At 43.3% G+C, this 20,644-nt stretch overlaps 1 protein-coding gene across 7 annotated transcripts in view; it reads right to left on the bottom strand.

Moving 5' to 3' along the window:
- Nucleotides 1–20,644, bottom strand: part of CSGALNACT2 (chondroitin sulfate N-acetylgalactosaminyltransferase 2) — a 56,674-nt gene that overhangs the window by 8,166 nt on the left and 27,864 nt on the right. For 6 of the 7 annotated variants that reach the window (XM_025197708.1, XM_025197709.1, XM_025197711.1 and 3 more), the window contains 3 exons: nt 16,945–18,206; nt 3,817–4,033; nt 2,998–3,099 (listed from right to left, as the gene is read on the bottom strand). In XM_025197708.1, coding sequence (XP_025053493.1) covers nt 2,998–3,099; nt 3,817–4,033; nt 16,945–17,632 — 1,007 coding nt within the window. In that variant the 5' untranslated portion in view covers nt 17,633–18,206. Of the gene's footprint in view, nt 1–1,316; nt 1,510–2,997; nt 3,100–3,816; nt 4,034–16,944; nt 18,207–20,644 lie in introns of all 7 variants that reach the window. The other variant, XR_003092795.1, reaches the window with a different exon arrangement.

Consider the following 20,644-nt stretch of genomic DNA (forward strand, 5'->3'; position numbering starts at 1 on the left):
GCCATAGCCCTGGCCTCTGCAGTGTTAAAGGGGCCTCGCACAGGCTGATTTGTCCCAAGCCCCACAACCCCTCTGTCAGTAGTAAATCATTAGATCAGAGTATGCCACAGATGTTAGATCAGTAGAGAACCGAGTCACTGTATTGTAGGTCAAGACAGAAGATTCCATAGCCTCCCAGGATGGCTACATTTTAGCCAAAGTGGACAGCCTTTCCTACTCACTAGCACCAAATCAAAGCAACTCCAAAGGAGGCAGCCATCACCACTGCCTCACTTAGAGAACCCTGAACTATATCCTTAATTTCACTTGGTATCAGTTAATGCAATCAGGATTTATTTCACAAAACACCTATGCACTTTCTACACTTTCCAATACCAACCCATTAATGAACCAGTTCCAGTAAACTGAGCTATGCAGTCCTTCAAAGACTGTATAAATAATAATCCAAAGAGACAGACCTTAAGAATTAGATGCACGACAAGTAAACCCGAAGAAAGGTAAAATGCATAATCTCCTCTCAGACTCCAACTAGAAGACCAAAGAGAGTGGGTCCCTTGCTGAACGCAGAACACAATCTAGTCACAGATGATACAGAGAAGGTGGAAGTATTTAATGCCTTCTTCATGAAGCCCAAGGTGAAAAGATTCAGCTACCATATGATGACTACAGCTAAAATAAGGAAGGGGACAAACATCCTATATTAATGCAACAGATTAGGGATTACTTCAGATAAAGTGGGTGTTTTCAGTGGCAGATGGGACTGAAGGAATTGGCTGAGGCAAATTTCAGAACCACTGGCTGTCGTCTTTGAGAACTTGTGGAGCTCAGGTGAGGTTCTGGTTGATTGCCACAGGACAAATATAGTGCCCATACCTAAAAAAAGATAAGGAGGAAGATCCGGAGAATTACAGACCAGTAAATCTGACCTCAATACTTGGAAAGATTATGGAGGAGCTCCTCAAAGAATCTATTGTGAAGTATCTCAAGAAGAACAAGGTGATCAGAAACAGTCAATGTGGGTTTAAATCAGAGTAAATCATGCTTGACCAACTTGATTTCCTTCTATAAAAGGACAGGCTCTATGGGTGGGGAAGGAGCAATGGATGTGATATTCCTCAACTTTAGGAAGTCTCCCACAACATTCTCATTGATAAGCTAAGGAAATACAGACTAAATGATACTTTAAAGGTGGATATAAAAAACTGTTGGCTTATCATGCTCAATAAGTAGCCATCAGTGGCTCAAGATCCAGTTGGGAAGAGGCATCAAAGCGAGGTTCCTCAGTGGTCTGTCCTGGGTCCAGTATTGTTTAATACCTTCATTAATGATTTGACAATGGAATCAAATTTGTGGAAGATATTTAGTCAGTTGGATTGCAGATGCTCTGGAGAGTAGGGCTAAAATCCAGAATAACCTGGATTAGGTCTGACATCATCTGAAGAAAGGCTAAGAAGCCTGTGGCAGAACACTTCCATCTCCCTGCACACTCCATCGCTGACCTCAGGACTGCTGTTCTCAGGCAAAAAAAATTTTTTTAAATTCACAACAGTCTGAACGCAGAACAAGTAGTTGTCCACAAAATGGACGGTATTAAGTATGGTTTAAAATAGGGACTCTGGATTCTTTTCATTACCTGGATTAATTTTTGTGACCCCCTTTGTTCCTATGGGTTTACTGCTAGTTTGCTTTTCTCTCCTAGCCCTACCCCATTCTCCCACCTGTTTCCTGTAATCTATTTTCTGTCTCCTCCTTATCCTCTGCTTCCTGCACATCCTTTCACAGATTCTTATGAAGCGAGGTGGTTCACAAAAGCTTGTGCTCTGCCTGTTTTAATAGTTTAACTATAAAAGATGCGTATCTAACTTGCCTTCTAATTAAGTGCACACTAACATAGCCAACTACCTTTCTCTGAATTGGGGGGTTTGGGATTAAATACAGCTTGTGGGCTGAATGAGTGGCACAGGGCCAGTCTGCAGGCTGGATCAACCCCCTGTTCCTCCTTCACCTTGCATGCCTGATTTAGCACAGACAGGACTGTTCAGGCTAACCTAGGATGATGGCCTGAGCGTGCACTGCAAAAGGGACAGTACCAGGGGCTGGATTATGTTCAACACCCAACCTGGCTAGACTGGTCTGCAATTCATCAAATGAGATTCAGCAAAGGTAAGTGTGAAATCCTGCACCCGGGATAGAATTACTGCACACAGAAATACAGACTGGGGAACGAGTGGTTATGCTGCAGTATTGCAAAGTAGAACCTGGGGGTTACCGTGGACCATAAACTGAGTATGAACCAACGATATGCTCTTGCTGCAAAGAACAGCAAAAGCCTCTTGGGTTTCATTAATAGGAGCATCTCTTGCAAACGAAGGGAAGTGATCCTTCTGCTATATCCAGCACTGGTGAAGCATACCCTGGAGTACTGTGTTCTAGTCTTGGGTCCCATACTTCAAGACAGCTTGGAAAGAGTCCAGTGCCTTGGAGGCAAAAATGATTTGGGGCCTTGGAGGCAAGACATATGAGGAATGGCTGAAAGAACTAGGGGTGTTTACTCTGGAGCAGACAAAAATCAGGGAAGGGAATTAGGTAACAGTCTTCATATACCTCAAAGACAAATTAGAGAGAGGACTGAGAAGGGCTTTTCTCTGTGACCATAGGGGACAGGACTAGGATCAAGAGCTTCATGCTACTGCAGAGGAAACATAGGTTGGAGATTAGGAACTATGAGGGTGGTTAAGCATTGGAACACACTACCTAGGTAAGTTGTAGGCTCCATGGCTGGAGGTTTTCAAGAGCAGGAGAGAGATACTTAGCTGGGATGGTTGGGTTACAGGTAATTCTGCTTATGGCAGAGGTCTGGACTAGATAGCCTCATGAAGTCCCTTCCAGCCCTACTTTCCCATGATCTTAACTCATACAATTCTTCCTTACCCAGTCATTTGATTAGTTTCATTGATCACTTAAGTGCAGAGCTTCCCAACAGACTTGCTAACTTACCTAGCTACTGAATCTAAGATGCTTTTCACTTCAGATAGTCCATCTTGTCCAAAGTAGACCACTGTGAGGTGAATCCTCCTGTCCTGATGAATGCAGACATCCCTATTCAAAACAAAAAACAAAACAAAAGGGTGATATCTTTTTGCAACATTTGCCAAAGGGATATCTTAATTCAGGATTTTGACATGATCACTTTTAACATATGCAGGAAAATCATTTGCCTATAAATAATTCAATTTTGACTTTAACTGCTCTACATTAATCCAAATGAAGTATCACGTGCAGCTTGCGACATGATTTTAATCAAAGTTCAGAAAAATCATTCATTATTGCCACTCAACACAAATAGCACAACAGGTTACTGTGCTATGTTTACAGTACATTCATTTCCCTATAAGCTGTTATTTTGCCATTTATTTATCTTTTTAATGACATTTTTCAGACTGACATCAAATAATGTTCCTTTTTCCATTTTTCCAATTCAAATACTGTCACTTGCATCTCAGCACTTTATTCTATGTAAGGTGACGACAGCTTAATCTGCTATAATTTATCAACCTCAATGACCCTCAACTAAGATCATTAAGCCACAGAGCACCAAGGCCCTCGTATCTCAGATACCACCAGAGTTTAGGGCATCACAGAACAGCTCTGTTTAAAAGAACTGTTTCTCCACTGCAGCAGGGTGAACTACAAGCGTTCTGTGACACTTGTCACTACCAGAGCTGTAGCAGAGCAAGCAAGGCCATCAAAACAAATATTTACTTTAAAAGATGCCAAGGAAGAGCTACACAGCTCAAGAGGATCTAATCCACCTACCTAAAGTTTTGCATAAACTGTGCAAATGCCTCAGTCCTTCCAGCCAGAGGGACAATAATGTTAATGACTGATCTGGAAATGTCAACTGTCTCGCTCTTCACTTTCATGAGGGGTCCAAACGGTCGAAACAGCGTGACATGTCTATACTCCATACCATCTGTCTTCTTATAGAACAATTCATACTGCGTTCCCTTATCTCTTTCTGTGCGATAATAACCTGAAGAATAAGTCACAGTATCAGAGATCCAATCTGGCTTCTATTTTTAATGGCACCACCTTTAAAGAACATTAACACATATAACACACTATTTGTAAAAAAATGAGGTTGTTTGAGAAAGGTATTTTGGTCACATGTAAAAGAAAACAAAAACAATTTTGGATTTTTGTTGAAACAGCAAAAAAACAAAACACAACTTCCCCCCCACTCCCAGGAAAAATCTGGTATATGTCCAACCCTCTTCATCCCAATAATTCCTACAGAAACTTCCATTTTGGGAGGGGGGAGGGCCAGAAATTAGTCACAATATTGTTATCAAATACATCATTATTTACTCTGTATGTTAAATACAATCTCAAATGTTTTCTGCAAGAATAACAAATTGGATTTTAGAAAAATGAAAGCTAGCATCCAATTTGATAATCTTTATGGAAATGTAATGGAAAACCAACACTTTTTCCTGAGATAAGCCCTTTTTTGAGTAACAGTCAAAATGAGCATGACCATTAGTAGACTTGACTATAAAATCCACTGTAGAGAAGAAAATATATTTTAAAACATGCTCTTTTGAAACAGAGTTGGATAACTTTCCAAGATATTTTCTTCATGGAAAAAAGTACTTCTTAAGGGTACGGACACACACAGTGCATAGACCGTTCTAAATGCACTTTAAACTTCAAGAGTCTAGATGTACAGGCCACTTCAGACTGGTTTAGGCCTTCCTAGAACGTTCCAAAAGCACACTAGGAAAAAGATCAAGTACTGTTTTAACCTGGTCCTCCTTGAACCAATTCAAGGTTACATGTGGACACAAAGCATTCCCTGTCTGGTATCTGGTCAGTCCTCTAGACATTTCAAACTTCACTGCTCCCACCCCCACACAGGGCAATGGTGCTGCTCTGGGGGATTGTACTGCCTAAAGACCCATTTTGCCTACAGAGACCAGTCTACAGGCGTGGGGAAGTATAAAGACTTTATATCCGTTTCCCATCCTTGCTAGGACCCCACATGGGCTATGCTCCCACTACAAAGGAAGGCAAAAATCCCCACAGTCCATACAGATCTGACCATGGCATAAATTTCTTCTGGACCTCAAATATGGCAATTGGTCTGACCCTAAGTGGAGGGTCAAGGTCCTCTAACCATGAACCTCCAAGCTAAAGTCCCAGCAGGAACAATGGTATACCCCAGTCAATACCTCCAGCCTTGGCTGCATCCAACACCCAATGCTTCTAAGGAAGACTTAAAAAACAAAAACCCATGATGATATGAAGCACAGGAAGTGGATGGGGTGGGGGGAGTGGAAAGAATTCCCTCCCAGTTCCACATGGCAACCAGCAAGGTCTAGAAACATAGGAAATACCTATAGCAGAACATAGGCATAAATATGCCTACTTCATCCCTGACCAGTTGCTCTCCAACCTCTTCTTGAACACCTCATGATAGAGAGTTTACAAACTTACCCAGACAGTCTATTTCACTGCCTCACTATTCTAACAGTGAAGAAGCTTTTCCTGATATCCAAGCTAAACCTACTTTGGGGCAACTTCAAGCCACTGGCCTGCATCCAGTGACCTTACACTCCGTAGCAAGAGAAAAAAGGTATTTTCCCTTTTCTTTAATGGCAGTTCTTCAGGTATCTGAGGACTGCTATCATGTCACCTCTTATGTGCCTTTTCCACAAGCTGAACATGCTTAGCTCTTTCAACCTCTGCTCCTGTGATTTGCCTTCCAAGCCCTTTATCATCTGAGAGGCACTATCACCACCTGTGTCTTATACATAATGCTTCTACTGATGCATCCCAAAACCACATGCGACTTTTTTGTGGCTGTCACACTGCACTCATATTAAGTCTGTCATCTACCAAGACTCCCAGATCTTTCCCGACAGTGCTGCCATGGCCATCCAGCCAGGTGTCATTAATTTAGTCTGTATTTTTAATCGTTTTTCCTGAGGTGTAGCATCTTGCATTTGTCAGGGCTGAACTTCATCCCGTTAGTGCCAACCGAGCTTTCCAATCTGTTTACATCCTTATGATTTGTGCTCCTGTTTTCCAAATCCTTCCCTTGCACTGCTTATTCATTAAAAAAGAACCAAAAACCTCTTTCCAACAATCAGCTGTGTCCTCACTCTATTTAACTGCAGTCCTTCATCATGTCCCTCCCAATCCCTGGGAACCAAGTGTTGGTCCAAGCACTGACACACCCCTCGATCAGGCAAGCAGGTTGCAGACTCTGATTACTAACATGCTACTGAAGTTTACTGAATTTGTGTTAAGTAATGGAGGAAAAACAGAGAAATGACAATGCCTCCAACCACAGATCATCCATTCACTGTGAGACCCCACCAAACATATGGGTGCAAGCTTGTGCTGCTTGCCAGGCTGGGTACTCACCTCACCTCCACCCCCTAGTGTTAGTGCCACAGCATTTTACACAATTGTGAACCTGTCTTATGGATTGGTGACATTTTTCAACAGTTCAATTGTTACACATATCCCACCCTAAGCAAGTGTTATTACTGTGGAGCTGGCACAGGCAGAACTGACTTGCATGTTGGCAGAGTCCTGCTTTACACTGGCTCCAGTATGCAAGTTAACCCATTCATAGCTAACTCCAGTTCTGACAGAGCTATAGAGAATTGAGCTCTATAAAAAACATACTAGAGCTACTCAGGTCAGGAGGTAATAGGCTTGCTGGGAGAGTACAAGTTGTTTCTGTTCCTATAATCTACGAAAGGCTGCAGAGGTATAAACTGTTTGTGCTTTTAAGCCATGTGTGCAATTCTTCCCTACTCTCACCCCCAGCCCACAACTGCTAAATACAAACAAAACACCTGGCTTATCTCACAGGTGACAGATTCCAAAAGAAGATAAAGAGGGTTACTCAAAAAGAAACAACTGAAATTGCAGGGTAATGAGGTGCTTGGTATGCAGGGAGCAGCATACCATGTGCCATTTTGAAAGAAGAGTAAGTCATATGCTACGAGCTTCTTGCTTTTATGCATCTCAGTAAGCACATTAGCCTGTAACCGTGACATTTTCTGTGCCCGTTTCCACTGCACTAAAGCATCTAACCCTTGAATGATTGCAACCCCATGCAGAAGTTTCACTTACACAAACAATGAATGAGTTCCTACAGAGCTGCTTCCTCTAGACCACAGATCGGCAACTTATGAGCAGTCTTCTACTTATGACCCAGCTGCAGCCATGAGTTGCTGATCCCATGCCCTCTGCTACAGCCAACCACCTGCTGCCACCTCCATCATGTACCACTAATTCCCATTCCAACACCAGTTACAGAAGGCAAATTGGGTGAGGGTCAGCAACACCTGCCTGAGGAAGAGAGATAAAGCAGCAGGGAGAGCTGCTGAGATCAGTGCTATGGTGGGAATCTGTAGCACACAGCAAAAGGTAGAGAAGAAGAATGTGCCAGATCGAGCCACACCCACCAGTCCCTCATGCTACTGCAGCCAGATCTGATCTTTTTGCAGGCCATACTCAGCCTATGGACCACAGGTTGCCAAACCCTGCTCTAAACATCTTTCCAACGGTGCTGGATGAAAAGGAACAGGTTTTGAAGTGGGCCAATCTCTAGTAAAGGCAGTAACATCACATCCAAAAGTTCTGAAGCAGCCTTTCAACTGGCTAACAAGTGTAAGTGTCAATCATTCCCACCAAGTTTTTCCTTCAAGTTGCTTACATGAAACATGTTAAACAACCATTCTGTGCCGTCTACTTGAGCAGATATCCAGGTTGTAGCCGTACTGGTCTAGAGGCAAAAGGAATCATAACTTGTGGAAGAGGTGATATCTTTTATTAGACCAACTAGGTATTCGCAAATATCTAGTTGATCTAAATAAAAAGATAAGTCACCTCTTGCAGGAGTTTTGATTCCATCTATTTGAGTATGCATCTTCTGTACTTGAGCATGCATCTCCTAAACATGCGGCTACATGCATGTTAGAAGAGAAGTAAATTCTTGTGGATGTATCCTCCTGTTTCTTTAAAATTCTATCATTGGTCGGTCAGGGATCAATCTAAAACCAATTCTGTTACTTATATGGCTCCAGATTCTATTCCAGTTGACCTCAAGTTATTTTACACTGATTAATCTTTAGTCAGCAACAGCATTTTCCTGTAAAAAAGAAAGAAAAAAAAAGGCTGGAAGAAAGAAAAAATTCAAAGTCATTCTCCTTTCTGCCAAAGCACAGAGTCCTGTAATCATCTGACTAAAAGTTATATTGCTTACTGCTCCAGAATAAGCAGTCTGTGATCACGTTAAATGAGAGCAGCATTTAAGCGTTATCTGCAACTCTCCAGACAGGACTAGATGCAATGTGTTACAGATTACTATTTTCAGTAGAGTACTGGGCTAAGTACAGACAGTCAAAAATCTCAAAGTTGAATTAATTCAATTTTCACAGGTTAGTCTAAGCTGTGTAGATTGAACTGATAAGCAAGTAAACAGACATCGGTTTTGATTACAGAAATGCAGTCACATGCCTGCAGTGGCTCAGGCCAGAAGCCAGGGGGTGCTAAAGCATACCTCCCTGCTGGGCTGGAGCAGACACCTTGGGCCAAAGCTAGCTCACCCATCCTGCAAGACAGGGGTTTGCAGGGGAAGATGCAAAGCATCCTGGGATGCTGGGAGATTGTGAATTAACTTGAATCTGGAGATGATCTGGGACAGAAGTTCAAGAAACCAATTTAACATAAATCAGTTTAGTCTGATACTACAGCCATTCAGGTTTATCTTAAAATGGCTATGGCCACTTTAAAAGTGGTTTATATGCACTGAACTTGTATTACAGATTTGAACCAGTTTCTGATCACTTTTATTGGTTTGTATGTAACTTCTGTCCTTAGCTTTGGAGACTAGAGGTGGGGAGAAAGGGCAGGTGCCGACAGGAGGAAAATCCAGTGACAAAGAAATAGGAACATGAACAAGTAGCAGTCCCAGTTCTCAGTATAAAAAGTTAAATGAGTCCTCTGACAGCTGAACTATAATGCACAGATTCTGCATGTTCACTCCCAATTACTGTTATTAAAAAACAGTTAACAAGTGAAGGTAAGGACAGTGAGAAGAAGATGAAAAAAAAATATTTTTCCTTGCTCAAATGAGGCTAGTTATATATCAATTTTTCTTTACAATTGCACAAGGGTAAAAGTGATATCAGTTCCCCAAATAGGTGGTGAAGACAAATCATTTGGTACCCAGGTATTTTAAAAAGTTTGGCCCTTCAATTTCAGCAACCCAAGTCAAATACCTTGAAAGCAACCTATTATCTTGCATTCAAACAACAACAACAACAACAACAACAAAAAACACAAAAACACCCCACACTAGGTGCACACTGTTGAAGATCTATATTTAAGATAAATTTCACTTAGAAACTCAATCCTGGGGTGAAACAGCATGCTCAATACCAAGACTATTGAGATCTTTTCTAAATTCTGTATTTGCACCACAGTCCATATTCTACAGAAGGAACAAAAATTAAAAAAATATTTATTTATTTATTTAAAAGGGAATAAAACATCACCACTCCAAAATTTTCTGAAAAGAGACAAACTCTCTCAGCTCCCACCTGACAAATATTAAGGTGCAACTGAAATATAGGACTTGGATATTCAGGGTCCCTTCCCCACCCCTGCTCCTATTGTATATTTTCAACAGAAAACATTATTCCTTCCACTACAGGTCTTCCACACATTTGCACAATCACAATGAAGTAATTTTTGTAGTTAAGCATTATACATTGCTTTCACCACAGCATGCATTAAAGGAAGCAGTGGGGAAGGCAAGGCTGCATTTCAATATATCAGGAAAATCAAAGTCATAGAATCATAGAAAATGAGGGCTGGAATGGACCTCTGGAGGTCATCTAATCCAACCCCCTGGTCAAAGCAGGACCACCCCCAACTAGATCATCACAGCCAAAGCTGGGAAGGAAGGTAGAATTCAAACTTGGGAGAAGGCAGCTAAGCCCTACTCAAGTACACCAAGTGTGAACAAGCATTCAGAAGACCTGGCTCAGGTTTAGACAGCTTAGTTTAAGCCCCTCAACATGAGTAGGGATTGCCACATGTTTGTGTGGACAGCCAGAGGCAAGTCAGTTGGTGGTAGGTCCACAGAGTAGGGGCAAGTACAAATAGCACAGCCCTGGGGCTGTGGCAAATGCTTGACTTTCCCCACCCGGGGCTGTGCTGAGGCCCTGTGCAAGAATCTGCTAGGCTATACCAATATACAAATTAGTTCTCATCTGACAAGAACAAACTTTGGAGTGGGCGTGCAACTTTTTTAGGGTGACCTAAATCCTTTGAATGTTCAGTTAGGGCAGGGATGTCCAACCTTTTTGAATGTGGGGCTGGATCACGAACTTTTTAATCACCCAGTGGGCTGGTGAGCCATATTCAAAGACCTCACTGGAAGTGGTATCACATCAGGAAGTGATGTCACGTGACCTTTGACACCAATGAAGTTGCAGGAAGTGACAATGAAATGGGTCTGGAAGTGTGGTTTAAAATCCAAAATAAAAACAATATAAAAGCAAGAATGAAATAATACCAAACACTTGACTAAAATAAACACTTTTGCTTCTATTCACTTCTCAATGAATGAAAGAAGCATAATGCAAGAGGACAGATCAAATGTGGAAAAGATATCAGCCAGAGTAGAAAGCAATCAAAGCAACAAAATATGGGCATTTTTGAGAATCATCTTCAAGAAGATTCAAGGGAATCTGGGAGCTGGGGGGTTGGGGCTGTGTGTGTATGTGCGTGCATGCATGCATGCGTGTGCTTCCAAGCACGTGTGTTGCAGCAGACAGAGCCAAAAGCAGCTATTGGGATGTGCTGGGAAGCATGGCACTTTTGTCACTGGAGCAAGGGCTGTGGGCTGGGGTGGGGACTGGGGTGCTGGCCAGGCTGGGGATGCTGCATGTGCTCTGTCTGCCCTGCTCTGACTCATGTCTCTGGCCCCATTCTGGCACCTGCTGATGCATCCTGGCTGTGTGCTGCTGGGCAAAGTCAGCTGCACTGCAGCCCCATGTGGAGAGCCCAGTCTGGCCTGGCCACATCCTACCCTAAGCGGAGAGGGGAGTGTGAGGTTGGGGCTGGCTGCCCCTGCCCAGCCAGGGACTCATGGCCAGGATGCAGCTGGAGGTGTCAGGATGGGGACAGGGACAGAGGTGTGAGTCAGACAGAACCCATGCAGAGCCCACAGTCCGGCCAGCACCCCTGGCTGTGGTGAGAAAGGCACTGTGCTCCTGACAGCTGTTCTGGCTCTACTCCCTGCAACCAAATTCAGCATGCATGCATGTGTGTATGTGCATGTGTGCCCTCCCTTGTATCTCTCCATCCTGGATGTCCCAGTCTGAGGGACAAATGCAGCCTCTGGGCTGGGCTCCTCCTGCCTCCCGCCCAGCCCGGCTCCGGCAACCACGCACCCCGCAGCCCTGGCCCGGCTCCGAGGTGCCCCCAGCTCTGCACGGGAACTTACCCCGTGTCTCCGCCCACCACGCATGTGGGCAGGGCACGGGCCATGCTGCAGCTCCCCCAGCCGTGTGCAGGGAGCAAGGGGCGGAGCCAGAGAAGAAGTTGCAGCCGTTGTCCCCAGCTCGTCCAATCAGGTGTGGCTGGGGCAGCCCCGTGACGCGCAGCCCTCGGGCCAGCGGTGGCGGGACCCGGCTCACATGATGAGCCCGGCCCTGTGGGGGTAAGCAGCTCCCCTCCCCTCACTGCTGGCTGGGGCCCGCGGGCCGGCCCTGCCCGCCTCGCCGCTGCCTCACCACCGCCGTGGAGTGCGGAGCAGGCGCCAGTACTCCTCGCCTGTCCTGAGCAAGGGAACTCGGGCCAAAGAAAATGGCTTGGCGGGCCACACGGCAGTTCATGGGCCGTATGTTGGACAAGCCTGAGTTAGGGTGATCTAAATATAATGCTTGCACGTCACAAGACTGCATTCAGTTCTACAGTAATATAAAATATATTTCAGTACTATTGTGTTATTTTTAAAAAGGCCATTTGCCAAGCCTCTTAACAGTTTTAGAGTCTGAAGATTCCACTTCCACTGATGAGGAAGAACCAAAGACCTGCCACGGATTATCCACTTTTAGCAGTTTATTAATCTTTGTTTTGAGCAAATTTATACAATTAAAAAGTCTGAATACATGCATGGCATAAGCTAGGGAAATGAAAAAAAATGCCAGAGAACTAGCCAACATCTCCTTTGTGTCCTACCATATATAGTTTTAAAACACACGAGGAAAATTATTTATTACGTAGTAAGAACTGCTATCCTACCTTCCAACCACTATGTACTGGCTTAAAACCAGAAAGAAGATCAATATGCAAAGAAGCAATTAACAGCAGAAACAGTTTAACAGCTGCTGTTCCTGGCCTGGGAAGTTTTACTCACTCAGTACTTTACACAAAAAGTATTGACTCTTGCCAGGTAAAGTAAGTTTTAAACAAAAATTACAACGTGCCTACCTCAGTTGTCTAAAAACACAAGCTGTTCTCTTATAGCCTGGGAAAGCCAACGTGCTTAGCTTTAGAGCTGCAGTAGCAAGCAAAAACTATTTTAATCAAATTTTGACCGCTTTAAGCTGACCTTTATTGATTTAATTCCATAGCAGCAAACAACAAGTTTAACACAAACTGGTATGGCTTGTTAGCTACAGGAAACTGACTGGAGGGCATATCTACACCAAAAGGCTGGTGTCTTCAGAAACTGAGGCCCCAGCAACTTGGAGGCACAGTCAGGGCTCAGGGGATTTCATTCACATTTGTTTTGCCTAGACCTATAATTCCCTTGGGCTGACTCACTGTAGAGTGTCTATGTTTTCAAGAAATTTCTGTGCAAAGCTGGTGTTCCTTATTTGGTCTTCCACATACCACAAAAGAAGGACAAATTGCAGACTAGAGCACTCACAAAAGACATAGTTCTGAGGGAGCATGGATAAGAAACTGGGTAGGGTTAGAAACTCTCAATACGGAGCTAGGCACCTGCGGCAGCTCAGCGTCTCATATCCCAAGGAAGTTTTTCAGACAGTCTAACTTTGAGGCCCAGAGCTACAGACAACATCCAAATTCTGCCCAGATTCAGCTGGCTTGGAAGCACAGGATCACCAAATTCTGGGTCACAACCTAGGTGATTAACTATTTAGTAACCCATCAAGGCCTGACATGGAAAAAAAATCTCTGGCTACAGTATAATGCCAAATTAATTTTTCAAGGATAGAGAAAAAGGATCCTGAGAAATGCTATCATTTAAAAACTACATGGAAAAGAGAAAGGAAAGGATGTGGACATATACAGAAAGGGAGTGGACAAATTGGAGCGTGTTCAGTGGAGAGCAATGAAAATGGTGAGGGGGCTGGGGAACATGACTTCTGAGAAGAGGCTGAGGGAACTGGACTTAATTTAGTCTAGAGAAAAGACGACTGAGACGGGACTTAATAGCAACCTTTCAACTCCCTGCAGGGTGGTTCCGAGGACTGTTCTCAGTAGTGGCAAATGACACTTGTCACAAGTTGCAACAAGGGAAGTTTAGGTTAGATATTAGGAAGAATTTTCTCACTAGGAGAGGAGTAAAACACTAGAACAGGTTACCTAGAGAGGTTGCAGACTCTCCATCCTTGGAGGTTTTTAAGACCCGGCTAGACAAAACCTTGGCTGGGATGATCTAGTTATGGGTGGTCCTGCTTTGAGCAAGGGGTTGGACTAGATGACCTTGTGAGGTCCCTTCCTGCCCTAATTTTCTCTAATTCTAGGAAAGGAAAGGAAAGGAGAGGCTAAAATAAAGCCAACATGAAAAATAGCTAATGGCAGCTCCTGCAGGGTTTGCATCATTATGTAATAATGCCCAACCAATGCATGGTTGAAGATTTTCTCTGGACTTGAAAGCCTACTGCCCATATGAAAACTTCACTTTCAATTGAGTGGTTCCTTGGAAGCCCTTTACTTAGGCAAAAGGATTGGTGTTCCTTGCTGCGCCCCGCTAATGAATTTGTAGGTGGCCACATGATCACCTCTCAGCCTTCTCTTGCGGAGGCTGAAGAGATCCAGGTCCCTTAGTCTCTCCTCATAGGGCTTGACCTGCAAACCCTTAACCATATGAGCGGCCCTCCTCTGGACCCTCTTGAGGTTATCCACATCCTCCTTAAAGTACAGCACCCAAAACTGGACACTACTCCAACTGCGGTCTGACCAATGCTGCATAGAGGGGAAGTATTTTCACATGCACATAAAGCTGGAGAACACCTATTTAAACTTCTCATTTCTGGCTGAAAAGGGAAGAGTATGCTATTACTGTGGCTAGTACCTACCTAACACACCCCAATGACCTACAGCACAAAACTATTTTCACTTACGTACTGTATAATGGTTGTGAGATCCCTATAATCCAAGCTGGAAGAGAGACTTGACCACAGAAGAAAGGAGTTTAGGTTCCAAAAGAATATTCCTTAGCATCTAACAGTCAACTTACTGATCTGGGGGGGGAGGGGGTGGGGAAGAAGGAAAAAGGTGGAACTGTATCATAAGGATTTGTATCTCATTGCTTCCTAGGAGATTTACAGTTTTAAGTAGTAGCAAATAAAGAAAAACAACAACAATTACCTTAAAATAGTTGTTAAAAAAAGCCTAAAGAGACAAACAGTATACATGAAAGGAAAGCAACTGGATATTTATGCCAGCAGAGTTTAACCTTTTATAGGAGTGGTGGGGCCGAGTACGTGCTATCTGGCTGCATATCTAGCTGCACCACAGGCCATTTCTCCCCTCTGGTTGCAGTGTGGGGGGGAAAGAGGTGGCTGCCAATGTCAGAGGGAAGGAAGGAGTGTCAGCCACAGGGGAGAGGAGAAAGAGCAGGGAGAGTTGGAGGGGGGGCAAGGGAAAAAAACAAAACAGTAGCATGGTGTAGGATAGAGAAGGAGTTGCACTGGGTCATGCTGCTTGTTAATCTCCTGTACTACAGGCCAGATCCGGTTGCTTTAGGGGCCAGATCCAGCTGGCAGGCTGTAAATTGAGCACCATTGGGTAAACCACTGCACCTTTAAATGAAAACCCCTTTGCCTTCCTTTACAGCTACACTTCCAAATGTCTTCTGTGATCTACTATTCCACACTAACTTCTTGAATATAAAAAGGGGAACTTACTTTAAATCTTCCAATATAACAAGGTACTATTCTACTAATCAAAAACAGATTCATTTTTGAGAACAACATTAATCTGGTCATTTTTTACTTAAAGAATGGGCTGTTTCAAAGAGTGTACTTTTCTCGTGTATCACTAGTACTTCAAGATTCATTTTTAATAGAGTTCGCTGGCTTTCAAGTCTTTGACAGCACATACTAGTTTTAAACACTGTAAACATTTATCAAGAATTAAGTTACGAGTAAAATCTCATTCACTCAAGTCCAAACTACATAAACCATTTTTATCAGTACCTTCAAGACCTTTTAGGAATAACAGCCAATAGTCCTTTCAAGCATGCCATTAAATGCTGCATCTAGCTTGATAAACCAAAACTAGTTTGAGGGTTTTTGGATAACTATTTGCAGAAAATAGCCTTCCCAGGACTACATTAAATCTTCCCTCTACCATCCTAGGGTGGAAAATTTAGAACTTCAAAAATTGAGACGCTTGAGAACTGAACAAGTGCCAACACCGTCAAAGCCCCATGTTTCAGATTAGTCCTGTTTCATATTTTGCCTGTTTCAGTCAGATACTCAGCTAGTGAAAAGCAGCATAGCGAGACTGACTTTAATTAAACTGCACAAACTTACATCACAGAAGGATGTGGCTCAGGTTCACAACAACCAAGTACTTTAATAGATGTTTGGGGAGGAAGTGCTATAGTACAAATACCGTATAAATACTCAGTTCAAATGTTAAAATGCTAACTACATTTACCTCTTAACTTATGCACTTCATGGTTATGTAGTTACCAGTTAAGACAGAGGCCTAACTGGTAACGTTTAGGTCTAAGCCAAACCTGCAGCAGGAGTAGGTGCTAGCACTGCCAACACTCAGGAAGAGTCAGCCTCACACCCCAATCCTCTGCAGAGCTGTTGTAGAGATCAGGGCTCAAGGTAGCAACACTGCCTTGGACAGGCTCTGTTACTGCAGGGGGGAAAGGGGCAAGGGAATAAAAGAGGTGCTGGTGCATCCAATAGCTAGGGATTTAATAGGCAGCTGCTGACAGATCCTTATGTAAACCCCAATATAGATGCTGCCAAAATTTTGATGGCAATTAGAAAGTAAATTTGACAGCAAAAAAGCCCAGAAGCTACAGGAAGCAACAGCAACACTACACAGTTGCTCTGTTAGCTGGCCACACGACACCTCATCCCACAGCATCAGCTACAGCTCTAGAAAAAAACAACACAAAAACTTTCTGACACCCCCTTAAGGCTGTGCCTAGAGCTCATGCCCTGCTTGCCCAACCCAAAATTACACCAATGGTGAAAGAATCAAGCCAAGCAGATTTGAGACAGGCAATCAATTCCTATGACATCCAAGGACCTTCTGCAATTGCTGTCCTTTCAGCCTTCCAAAAACTACCTCTCAGTATTTAGAAGTATATCACATGCTCATCAATTCCGGACCACCCAAACATTAAGTTTTGCCTGCTTGCTATAGTAAAATATATCTACTAAATTTCTCCTTCCTCCTTAACGCATGTTATCATGAAGTACTAGACAGCAACAGGTTCTCCCAAAGGAAGTAAAGGTGCAACAGATGTACAGACCACCACCTATTAGAGTCGTTTAAAACCACACACACACACACACACACACACACACACACACAGAGTCCATTTTGTTTTACAACCAATTATCAACAGTCCATTATGACATTCAGCACAACTGACTGGAAGATGCATAAAATAAGCTTTTACAATACCTTCTACGAAATCATTTTCATTATAGAGTTGCCTTTCTCCTATTCCATCATCATCATCATCATCTTGTCCATCATCTTCATCCGGATTATTGATTACCTCTAGGCCAGCCTCAATGACTTCCACCAACTCATCACGTTTATCCTTTCTCACAGGCTTCTCCTCTGGATGACGCGTGAGCCCCATCTCTAACTGAAACACTTTCATGGAGGTAAAGCTTTCAAAAGGAATGACACCATATTCACTAGGTAGTTTGGCCCCCATGCTCACCTCAGCCTTATCAATTTGGGAATGAAGAAATTCTAAGAGATCATTGGATGCTTGTTCTTTGGTGCCTTGGTAGCCCATGCTATTGACTCTTGGGCTCTTTTTTTCCTGTAGCGATTTTAGCTTGTCACTCATTTCCTGAAGCTCTTGCTTTAGCTGGGCAATCTGACGCTTCAAACTGGCAGCTCGTGTTTGATAATGTTCCTCTTGCTCCTGAAGAAGCGCTTGGTAATATTCCTTACCCAAGCTCTCCCCTACAATTCCAGGCAGGGATCCATTGCCATCTGTTTGAGGGGCACACTCAAGCAAGTACATGAACAACATCAAACTGAACAGCAAGGCAAGGCCCACTAAAAGCCAACGGGTCCTGGCTTGAAATATTAAGCCTCTTCTGGACATGCTTATAATGTTGCCATTCCCCATCCAGAAAGATGATCTTTTTGTTCATACCTTTCCAGGACCATCCCTACAGAGTTAGAATCTTAAAAAGGGGAATGAAACCATAATTTTCTTAATAGCTTCCCCAAGTTCTGACTCGGCAAAAAAGAGTAACTTTCAACTTCTGTCTTACGCTTGTGCAAGACTGCAGAAACATAAGAAAGTCTACTGTTAGTATAACTTCCATGACCAATGGTGGTGAACACAGTCAACACCATGAGAGACCATTCCTGTTATCAGAGATCGGTAATCTGGGTGATCCATCTCAAACATACAGAGGGGGATTCAGCAAGGGATCCTGCTTCCCATTTCTCAAAAGACAGTTGTTTTTAGTTTGCATGAAGTTTTTCACAGTGAAAAAACACAACTAGCAAATATTGAATACAATGAGCTTTTTGCACGTACGTTTATATACTGCAGAAACAATCTATGCCTCAGTAATAGTAATTTTCATTGGATAGTGTAGTATTTTCCTCTGGCACTTGATAATTGAGTATTTTATTCCACTTCCCCCCTTCTTTGGAATCTGTGGTTTGAGTCAGCAAAATGAGGGAAGAACCTAAAATTAAATAAAAGGTGCACATTATAAGTACAAAGCAGCCAGACATCTGGAAGACACATGAAGGAAATGTTAACATCCAAAAAAATATAGACATGATGGATTACAATTTTTTTCTGTTCTAAAATCTCATTTCTTTCTACTGTGTTACACATCAATAATTTCTTCTTATGAAGTGTCTAGAGCATACTAAAAAGAGCTAAATGAAATACAACTTTTTCATCCTTATATTAAGTGATGCTGCGATTCTGGAATTCTCTACCAGAATCGCAGCATCACATTGTCAAAACAATAGATCTTTTGGATGAGGTTCACCAATCTAAAAAAAAAAAAAAAAATACTTTCAAGTACTTGCATTTAATATGCTCTGAGAGATAACTATTAACTGATGGATTTAAGTATTAATAATAAATGTTCGCACACTGAAAAAAACTGATTAAGTAGCTCTGGATTTTTGGCTCTGCATTCTGTTCAGGAGTGTTTTTCTGTATCAGCAATACTCAAAGTGCCACAGCACCTGGAGTTCCTTGAGATCCTTTTGAGGGTGCTATCCAGTGTTAGCATCAGTAGGTGTGCAAACAGCATTCACAAGACTAGTAGCAAAGGACAGGGCACTGGTATGCATGAGGAAACAAGGACTTAAAATTGTTTTTACCCTGAATGGTTGCACAAGTACTTAAGCATTTCTCAAACATAATTTAAAGTGCACATGACAGATGGTAGGGCTAAAAAATTTACAAGAGTCACTTCACTTCAGAGTTTCCAAATAGGAATTCAGTGTCCAAAACATTCTGATCTGTTGTGGTCTTTCTGAGCAGAACAAAAAATGCTCTATTTTTTTTGGTACTTAAAACACATGTGAAAACTAAGAGCTGGCATTTACCAAGGGGTGCCTTGAGTCTTACAGATAAGTGGTTCTGAACCTTTTTAAAATTTAAGCCACCCCTTGTAACATGGAAAGCTCATCAATTCCAACGTTTCAGAGAATGCTCTAGCCATTAGGACGCAGAGCCTCTGATGTTCATCAAAAATCAGACCACTGAAAAAGCTCAATTAATTGCCAGGGCCCTAAAGTATTCTCTGCCATCTGTCAAAAATAGCAGCTTACCTCTCACAGGCAACTGTTTTGAGCCAAGACTACAAAACAAAGCAAACAAAAAAGGGTGCCTTATAGAAAAAGTAGACACGAGAAGAGAGTCTGACTGGGGAATGGAGACAGTACTAAACAAGCCTGCTTACCCGCCCTCTAGTCCTCTGCTGGGCAGCAAGCTAATGCGGGGCACCCTGTCAAGTGGAATGCAAATCTTTGGCAGAACAATTCAGTATCTGACAAATTGGTAGCAGAGCATTCCAGGATGACAACAAATTAGACACTAGATGGAGAGGTAGATTTGCCAATTGTTGGCATATAGATAGGGTGACCATACACCTCAGTTTGGGCAGGACGCTACAGGATTCTGTAGCCCAGTCCTGGCCAGTTGGTCAAAAGTCCTGGGCCAGAATCTGGCAGGGAGGCAGAGCAACATGGTACACCAGGCATGCAGGCACTGCTGCTCCTGTGCATGAGCTAAGTGGGTGGACTGGAGCAGGTGCCACCATGCCTCTACATGGCACATCTCTGCTCCTGCACAACAGCAGTGGTGCCTACCCAGCTGCCTACTTGGCACATCAGGCTGCTCCATCTCCAGCCCAGGACTTTTGACCAGCTGGCCAGGACTGGGCTATGGAATCCTGGAGCATCCTGGCCAAACTAGGACAACTGGTCACCTTACGTATAGGTACCAACAAAAGTCAATGACTAAAAACCTGGAGATATGAACAAGTAACGAGACAAAAGAGCCAAAGATGTTACTAAGACAAGGACCCAAAACAGGAAATGATACACCCTTAAAGAGCCTGCAGACAAAAAAAGTATTTCACTTGTACCATTATACCAAGGGCAGGCAATTATTTTGGGCAGAGGGCCGCTTACCGAGTTTCGGCAAGCTATCGAGGGCCACATGACAGGCAGCCCAGGGCAGATTAATATTAATTTTAAAAAATTTTTAGGGGCCCCACGGGCTGGATAGAATGGCCTGGGGGCCCCCATCCGGTCCCCAGGCCACATTTTGCCCACCCCTGCATTATACAGTATATACTCAATTCCAAGATGAGCTTTATCCCTGTCAGCAGTGGAGACAGGGGAAGGGGAGCTGGGCAAGGAGCTGAAAGGAGAAACCTGCATGCCACTGCTAACCTCTCTAGCTGATCCAGGCTCCATGCACAGCCACTCCTCACAGCTCTCACCTGGAACAGTTGGCCTCCCAGCTGACAAAAGCATAGGGAGAGCCCCAGAGCTGCTTCTCCCCTGCACTTCATGGAGCACCTGTGGCAGCATGGACTGCTCTTTCTAGCCTACTCTGAGCCAGTGGGGGGAGGAAGGGGGGGTGGGTCAGGGG

Source organism: Alligator sinensis, unplaced genomic scaffold, assembly GCF_000455745.1.
Source record: "Alligator sinensis unplaced genomic scaffold, ASM45574v1 scaffold188_1, whole genome shotgun sequence".
Lineage (NCBI taxonomy): Eukaryota > Metazoa > Chordata > Crocodylia > Alligatoridae > Alligator > Alligator sinensis.